Source organism: Myzus persicae, unplaced genomic scaffold (assembly GCF_001856785.1).
Source record: "Myzus persicae strain clone G006 unplaced genomic scaffold, MPER_G0061.0, whole genome shotgun sequence".
Lineage (NCBI taxonomy): Eukaryota > Metazoa > Arthropoda > Insecta > Hemiptera > Aphididae > Myzus > Myzus persicae.
This window is the reverse complement of record NW_019102723.1, coordinates 639119-649074: the sequence shown is the minus strand read 5'-3', so window position 1 is coordinate 649074 and position 9956 is coordinate 639119. Positions and strand designations below refer to the sequence as shown.

General features: G+C 31.2%; 1 protein-coding gene across 1 annotated transcript; it reads right to left on the bottom strand.

The window, feature by feature from the left end:
* Positions 1-1954: 1954 nt before the first annotated feature.
* LOC111033007 lies at positions 1955-3279 on the bottom strand. The gene is made up of 3 exons (XM_022313540.1): positions 2345-3279; positions 2145-2282; positions 1955-2074 (listed from the first exon to the last, which is right to left on the bottom strand). The coding sequence occupies exons 1-3, from the start codon at positions 3050-3052 to the stop codon at positions 1955-1957; spliced, it is 966 nt and encodes a 321-aa protein (XP_022169232.1). The 5' UTR covers positions 3053-3279.
* Positions 3280-9956: the final 6677 nt, after the last annotated feature.

The following is a 9956-nucleotide window of genomic DNA, read 5'->3' as shown; positions in this document are numbered from 1 at the left end:
TAAGCCTTGTGACATATTATGAATATAAGGTTTTTTTTTTTGGGGGGGGGGGGGGGAGGGGCGAACATATTCTGGTAGACGGTAGTGCATAATATATGTATAGTAATACATTTTCTCAGCTTAGAACGTGCGAACCGCAACATAGATTTTTCATTCCATTTCCAAACACCCCGTTCACAATGACCACCATTCTCAAAACGCTTGTGCGGAACGCCCAGCTCACCCTGTACATTATAATAATGTATCGGCGACGCGTATACAGAGAGCGCCCCGTGGCAGCGGTCGAGCGGTCTATAATGAGAAACCCATATTGCATAAAGGGTGTGTGATATTGGAACCATCGCGGTTGCTGTTCTACACACTCGTATAATAACAATAATTACAATACGCACGTGGTACATGCATAAATCAGGCCGGCTGACAGTTTTCAACTAATACGTTACAATTATTATTATTAAAGTTCAACGGTACGATTATTTATCGTTTGTGAACGGCGATGATTCGAGTCCTATCGGGCGTAAAATATCATACGTTAGTTATTACAATTTATGGTAATATGTGCAAAAAATTAATGTGACGTGTTTAAGTATTATTTAAGAGTTTGTATGAAAAAAATATATTTTTTTCTATAAAATTATGTACGATGCGATTTGTTTTTTCTTTCATTTCGCCCATATTCAGTCCGTTTGCCACCAATAAAAACAATAGTATCAGGTATGTATAGCAACAAATTCACCCGCTTCAAAATTCGAGTAGACAAAGTTCTACATTAAGTATGAGTAGTATGAAATAGAGAGTTCTGCTGGTGATCCCGTGATCCTCGTGATCCCTAGTGATCCTCGTGATCCCCGTGATCCTTGGCTCGTAATCTCGTGATCTTTGATTGCGTACGTGTGTGATGTATATTTACCCCACCACCATATGATCCGGTACGTAATCAATATATATTTTAATATTATCAATTAATATTATTATCAATTATCACACTAACCTAATCGATATTCGTGATCCTTGATTGCGTACGTGTATGACGTATATTTACCCCTTCACCTGAACCCGATCACACAAGTATGCGATGTATATTTACCCCACCACCATATGATCCGGTAAGTAATCAACATATATTTTAATATTATTATCAATTAATATTACTATCGATTAATATTATTATCATTTATCACATGTTATTATATATAAAAACTTACTATAACGCAAAAAAAAAATATATAATATTCTGTGTTAGGATCGAACCGAGTGTATGTACATATTACTTGTTCATACTACCCACCTCGACTCTAACCCATTGAAAATATATTCGAATTATTATATCATATAATATTATATAAGTTTTGATGACACTATATTAAAATTAAATACTGTTAGTACTTAGAAATCTCTTAATCGTTAGACTTCTAGATATACTCAACAACAACAAATTAAAATACCTATTAGTGAATAATACATAATGAAATATTTGTACCTTCTCACGAAATGTTATCATACCTGTTAGTGAATAACACATTAATAACCAATCTATGCTAAAAAATATCTTAATCGCTTAACAACAACAAATTAAAATACTTATTAGTGAATAACACAGTGATAAATGATATACATAATGAAATTTGTACCTTCTCACGAAATGTTATCATACCTGTTAGTGAATAACACATTAATAACCAATCTACACTAAAAAATATCTTAATCGCTTACACGTTAGACTCTTAGATAGCTCGATATTGTATCCCCTACCAATTAATGGACCCATCCACACCCATCTTGTCTCTGTAAGAGCTGACATTCATTCAGTCTGTTCTCAATCTTACACAATTGTAATTCTCCTCTACGTTTCTATCAGTCTTATAATTTATTCTGAGCTTATATTTTTTCAAGTCATATATTATTCTATGGTGTTTACTATTTGTCTAAGTCTTTTAAAAGTGTTCTAAATTTACTATTCTCCAGACAACAATATATCAATTACCTTAGCTAGAATAGATGTAGTGGCAACTTCCTGTTTAATTGATATATTGTTGTCTGGAGAATAGTTTGGTGATATCGGTGAATACTCATACTACAAGTAAAATAAAAATAAAAACTTAATTAAATATATGTTTGTACATAATATTATATTTATGAATTACCTTAACTAAATTATCATCCTCCAACGGATTGATTTCATCACATGCATCAATGTCTTCATACAATTTAGCCGTTTCATCCATTATTGTTGAAAAGTTAGGTGACAAAGATGACAACCTTTTGAAATTCTTGTCATATGGCTAAAATAAAAAGTAATTAGTAATATTTTATATATGTAATAATATATTTTTAAAATTATCACTTCTGAGTTTCGTGCGTTCCGATGAGCTACACAAAGCTCCGCCAATTGTGTAGTCGCAAACATTTTAATTTGACTGAGGTTAGGTGTGTCCATACTCTGCCTGACTTCAACGTTCCGAATGAAAATTTCCATTTCCCTCAAATTGTTGGGTGGTGAATCCGATTGCGAGTATTTTTTCCTCAAATACTCGCAATAATTATTAATTTGTTTAATAATTTTAGGTTTTATGTTCGCTTCTTTTTCTTTAATACTAGCAGTAATACACCATTCTAATTCTTGGAGTTTTATTAAATCTATACGGTTTAATAAAACTCTACATCCGTCTTTAGTCTTAGATTCAATTACTAGAACGTTTGAACCGCTATACACCATACTCGATATTTTATAAGAATCGGTTTCGAGAAATATGGTTCGCTTATAATTTTGTGGCTTGTCTAATATAAAAGATAGTACGTTACCCATAAGCGAGAATATCCGTCTTATAAAATCTGTACTAATTTTCACATAACGTGACGATGTTAATAAAAGAACAACTGTTTGAAGTTGTTCTGTTGGATCGATACCGACAATTATAAATTTTCTAGCTGTAAAGTCTAACGTGTAAGATGTAGACTCGATGAGTTCAGCCGGAGGTGTTGGTGGTACATAAGTGAAAGCCTTCTTCTTCTCATTGTATAAGGTAGCGTTGTCATCGATTGAACCAGCCATGTTTTAAAAATAATAAACACTTTAAATTTATAAAGACTTAGAAAAATTTAGAACACTTTTAAAAGACTTAGACAAATAATAAACACTATAGAATAATATATGACTTGAAAAAATATAAGCTCAGAATAAATTATAAGACTGATAGAAACGTAGAGGAGAATTACAATTGTGTAAGATTGAGAACAGACTGAATGAATGTCAGCTCTTACAGAGACAAGATGGGTGTGGATGGGTCCATTAATTGGTAGGGGATACAATATCGAGCTATCTAAGAGTCTAACGTGTAAGCGATTAAGATATTTTTTAGTGTAGATTGGTTATTAATGTGTTATTCACTAACAGGTATGATAACATTTCGTGAGAAGGTACAAATTTCATTATGTATATCAATTATCACTGTGTTATTCACTAATAAGTATTTTAATTTGTTGTTGTTAAGCGATTAAGATATTTTTTAGCATAGATTGGTTATTAATGTGTTATTCACTAACAGGTATGATAACATTTCGTGAGAAGGTAAAAATTTCATTATGTATTATTCACTAATAGGTATTTTAATTTGTTGTTGTTGAGTATATCTAGAAGTCTAACGATTAAGAGATTTCTAAGTACTAACAGTATTTAATTTTAATATAGTGTCATCAAAACTTATATAATATTATATGATATAATAATTCGAATATATTTTCAATGGGTTAGAGTCGAGGTGGGTAGTATGAACAAGTAATATGTACATACACTCGGTTCGATCCTAACACAGAATATTATATTTTTTTTTTTTGCGTTATAGTAAGTTTTTATATATAATAACATGTGATAAATGATAATAATATTAATCGATAGTAATATTAATTGATAATAATATTAAAATATATGTTGATTACTTACCGGATCATATGGTGGTGGGGTAAATATACATCGCATACTTGTGTGATCGGGTTCAGGTGAAGGGGTAAATATACGTCATACACGTACGCAATCAAGGATCACGAATATCGATTAGGTTAGTGTGATAATTGATAATAATATTAATTGATAATATTAAAATATATATTGATTACGTACCGGATCATATGGTGGTGGGGTAAATATACATCACACACGTACGCAATCAAAGATCACGAGATTACGAGCCAAGGATCACGGGGATCACGAGGATCACTAGGGATCACGAGGATCACGGGATCACCAGCAGAACTCTCTATTTCATACTACTAGTATGTATATCAGCATTAAGATAACAAGACTAAAATAACATTGCAGTAATAAGAAAATCCTAAGGGACCGACGCTTTTCAAGTTATTTAAATTCGAGATATTATAGCAACTCTACTGTATAGTTATTAATTATTATATAACACATACCATTGTATTTGTGTTGTATTATACTGTTTATCGTGGCTAATACATGTATATATTACTTAGATTGACACATATAATATAGTTATAACAGTCATAAAATTATATTGACGATTCTTGTAATATTTTTAAGATCCAAAATATTGGCCCTATGACACGGCAACTCCATATTTCTACCTCGATGCAATAATTAGCCCGCAATATGTTTATAAAGAAAAGAAGTGAGCTGAAATTAATTAGTTACTTAAAAGTTTTTGAGTCTTAAAAGTTAAATCTATAAGATTATATCAATGGCTGCTGTCATAAAAGAATTTTTTTTAATTATTATTATTATTTTTTTTTTTTGGCACTCATCGGTATTTTTAAAACTCAGTGCCTATATTTTATTTGTTAATACTATTATTTTTGTATTGTAATTAAAAAAATGGCGAAATTATCAGTCACGTATGATAAAACAGATTGTTTCTAACAAGTTTTAAATAGATTCGCTGTCGAGAACTTTTCGTTTAAAAAAATGGCAGCCTTGTGGTCGTGATAATAACACACGATACTACGACGATTAGATGTGGATAGAGTAAACAAGTTCCGCCGGACTTTCGCAATGTCCGGGCGAAAACTCTCACCGAGTGATATTCGCCAACTAGATTTTTTAATGATAATTATTGTTCGAGGACAAATGAAAACAATAAACACATTGTGTACTACTCGATGTTATCGTTCTGGAAATTTTTTTTTAATCTGTTCAGGTAAGTACGATGTATAGACGAATGTGCCACACACTTCAGCACTCAAGTACCTGTGTGTACAAAGTGATAGTATTTTGAAACTGCCAAACACTAATTAGAAGTCGTTTGGTTGTTTTTGACGACAGACCACACTTAGATTTCACAATATTCTAAAGGAGAACATTTCAATGAGCATTGACATGTTTCAACGTTACCGTATAATATCGGTAAGCTAATTTGTATATACATATATAATATAAGATTGGATGAGATATGTATGAAGCGCCAACTTTAAGATGTACGAGAATTCAGCATAACGAAATAAATAATATTGCGTTTCACTTTTCAGCTTCCCAGTTATATTCAAAGAGCTGTTTACAAATCAATATACATATTTCAATATAACTCGGAATTATTTATGCTAGATGCGCCCACAACATTTCGAGAAAAATGTCAAAATTCAAAATCAGCTGAAAAAAATGTCGGTAGCTGTTTAAATAAATCAAACACATCCCACCGTTAGACAGCGCATTCAGATGACCACCCTGTTTGACATGCGAGGTTACCTTACAACCATGCTGTACTACAATGGTTTTGTAACGGATTTGTTTAATTTGGATCTCGCAACTTGTCTTGTAGCGCACACAGTCGGAACAACATTGCGGTAAAATTAATTCGGATTCGCTCTCCTCTGCGTGGGCTGATTACCGCGAGCGTTTACGACATTTGCTAATTATTATACTCGGCTGCAGAGCCATCTTATCGGGCTGTTATGTGGACCGTTCTACGGAAACTAATTATTTTGGGCAGGTGTCAAAGAACTTTTTGCAGGACTCGCGTTAAAAATATAGACATGGAAAGACAAATTGTTCACGCCATGAGAATAATATAATATAATAATATTAAATATTCCACGACTCGCACCGAGTATATAAACTGCAGACGGTATCAATATAATTAAAGTGTCAAATGTCAACGTTAGTTCTTTGGCGTTTCAATATTATAGTTATTCTCACCTCTCCTCCTGCCATAACTCTGATGAACATTAATTATGTGCCCCCTCTTGATAGGTGATAAAAACTGTCTTAAAGTCACTGGATATGACGCGTGTTATATGCGGAATGTAGATGTTTTGATATCATTTAAAATAATTTAATTTTTAATTTCAGTTGACAGTTGCCATAGCATACAGAACCGATAACAACAGGTTTCCTATAGTATTTTGAGTTCATTTGATAAAAGGACAATTTATACCAACGATTCTGACTAGGGTTAACGGAAATCTTTTGATATTTTCAAGTCGGTACAGCGATTTACGTTTTAACAGAGAACACAGGAACATATTATTCATACCCAATACTGTGAAATGGCGCATACTATGTGAACTACTGTTAAACACATAACCTCCCCCCCTTGTGGCATGTATCAGAGAAAAGAATGATCAAAGCTTTATTTCGACTTATTCTTTTTATTCTAAAATATTATATTAATAATATGGATTTCGTAATTGTCTGTGTTATTCCCTGGAACGCACTGCAATGGAAATATCCGCATACTAAACATATGAATAGTGTTTTATTGATATGATAAAATGACTATTGAATATTTTTTTAGAAAACTCAAATGCTTAAATTTGAAAATATAAATTAAGAGATATGAAATAATAATAATTCATAAACTATAATAAATACTTATTGAGTAGGGACTTAAAATATATCATTAATGTCCTAATTAAGTTTTTTTTTTTAATTTTAACTTTTATACGTGAACCAGTATTACAAATGCAAGCAGAATGTGTTATCTAAGCTAACCTTAGTATAAATGCCATATCCCTTATTTCTTATTTTAAAAATAATTTAAGTAGGTAACGTTTTAGTCTGACAATAAAATATTAAATTATAAACATAGGTCATATTAAGAAAATATCTGTAAGCTGCAATGTAGCTATAATATATAAATACGATAAGATATCTTGAACGTGTAATAATCAATAAATGAACGATCGGGTATAAAATATATTGTTCTCGTCAAGAAATTAAAAGTAGTTAAGTATCTTTTAGATGTAGAAAAATGTAATCTCAAATCCCTTGATGAACTCATATAATTGTACAATGTACATAATATAAGATTCGCCAAGTATATATGATGTAGTCCTCTAGTTTATATTGTCTATGTTTCTGAATTGGTAATTTATTTAAATAAAAATAGTTCTATCTATTTGTTCTTCTTCACATTTTTTCTTTTTAGAATGAAACAAAGAATAACACAAGCGTATATAGTATAATCAGTTTGATATCGAGAAAACAACTTACATAATTCAATACATAACTTCGAGTCGAATTCTATTGTTCACTAACCAAATTTGACACCGATATAACGCAGTATTACTGTTACGTTTCATTTAAATGCAATCATCGATGAACATAAAAGAAAATTAAAGATATTGGAAAATGTAAATTAAATTTCTAAAGCTTTTAAGCTATTTAAAAGGATTTTGAACGTCGTGAAATCTAATCCCGTCTGGTATATAAAACACAATTATCCTCAATTTGACATTTCGTATGTGCACTAAAACGAAACATTAAACTTTAAGTCGTTTAATTTGATATCGGATCTACGTTTTCCGATGTCATTCGAAATTCTCCATTTTGGAGATAGTAATAACAATACCCCAAAAATCTCAAACTAGTTTTGGGTACCTACATATATTTAGCTGTAGACTCTACTACATAATATTATTATAATATAACGTGTCAAAAAAAAAAAAATGTTTTTAAATGTATCAAATATATAATATGATAATATAATAATAAAAATGTAATAAAATATATTGAAGCGCCAAACTTTGAGGAGCTGTATCTTGCAAAGGAAATAACGAATAATAAAAATTTTAATGCGAATATTCATAAATAAAATGGTTCTATTAATTTATGACCTTTTAACCATATGTTCCTATTTGAAAATCAAAAGTTGTTAGTGGTTTTACTGATAAATATAAGGGTAAAAAATTAAAATATTATACAGTTTTATAAACGCATAAATCTTAAAGTTTTTTAAAAAAAAAAATGTATAAAAAAGTTAATACTTTTCGAGATTATTAGTGTACCCTCTTAAATGGATCAGCCTGTATATGAATGTAGTTATTATAATTATAATTTCAACAACACTAATGTCAGAAACGATATACACGTAAAGCAGGTGTCTAATATAAAATCTGCACAAAAGAGTTTTTTTTGGATTCTGGAATTTAAATTTAACTCAAGTTACAAAAAGAAAAAACAAGTTGAACAGAATATCAATAAATAAAATATATTATTCCAACAGTTATTTGGTTCTCAGTAAAGGTTATATTTGGTTTTAAATTACCCGGCTAGGGTAAGTGGCCAAATACAGTGATAAATTACGTGGAAAATAAACGACAGGTACTCGTGGTACGAGCTCGTGGATGGGTGACCACTTGGGATTTTCGGTGATGGGTATTAGTGACCCTTACTTCGTCATCCGATCATTGCAGATGAATTCACAGGAAATTTAGGATCTGAGTTAAATTCCACGATTAATTACTAGTAAATGAAGAAAAATAAATTTAATATGGATTAAAAACGAGAACAATAAAAATGTATCTAATAAGACACCGTCTACGCCATGATACACAACGTACATATATATATATATATTTATATGTATACATAATACATGTAACACAGAACTATAGCAACAACTAATATGATGAAACAATTAATAAATGTAGTTTTGCATACGAATATGTCACTACGCATCTCATAGTTTTTCAACGGTCGAGACATCTAGTCATTATAATATTGTTATTACCGCAATCATTTAAATGTGTATATGTCAGAGAACTACAACTCTGAAAAGTGGTACTCATTGCGACGGTTTGATTGCTATTCACATTTCGTTGCCGACGGAGGAAGTGCACGGACCTTGGGTTTTTTTTTTGTGTTTGCGGACATTCTGCCGATTTCAGATAAACCATAGCGTGTGTACTTAGGTACACGGTGTGTGAGTCCAACAGCGAATGCATTAAAGATAATTGTCACACAGAGATCATTATGTTATGGGTAATAATAATCATTTTCATAACCCGAGGACAATGCGTGTCCAGTGGAAATCACTTTATATTGTCATATTGGTCGTTAATCGGAAGTATATTATGTTCTGCACATATCAGCTAACACAATTGTTTGGTTTATTTTTCATGACAGTCAATAGTTTAATCACAAAATATACGCACTGTATATTGTGCTGCGTTTTCAGAATCCGTATAATATGAAATGTTTGACTTATAGTATTGTCAGTCGATAATACGGTTAGACGGTAGTGTGCAAAAAGTCAGTTGTTTAGCGATTTGGGATGGCTTCAAACAAAAACTGAAAAAATATGCTGCTTTTCATTCCAGTTCAACCATTAATAAGGGAATTGGTCAAGTTTGATAGTGCGCAACGAGCTACTACCAGTACGGTTTACGGTTACTTTGAGGCCATATTTATTATTTTGACTGATGATTTAATTTTTTTTCTTCTGGATCATTGATTCGTGGTTATAGAAAAAGTTGAATAATCATATTGTGTTAGTTAAGACACCATTTTGCCCACATTCGGTTGTTTTACGTTTATTTATTTTGACAATGCGTATTGCGCTATAATAATAGAACGGATGCCTGTGAAACTACTGAACAGAAACAACAAAAATGCATAGTTATAAAATATTATAATAAAGAATCGTGCACAATATTTCCATTTCATTAACGAGGAAAATGCGATGGTCAACACTGCTCTCCCATTAATAACTTACCTGTGA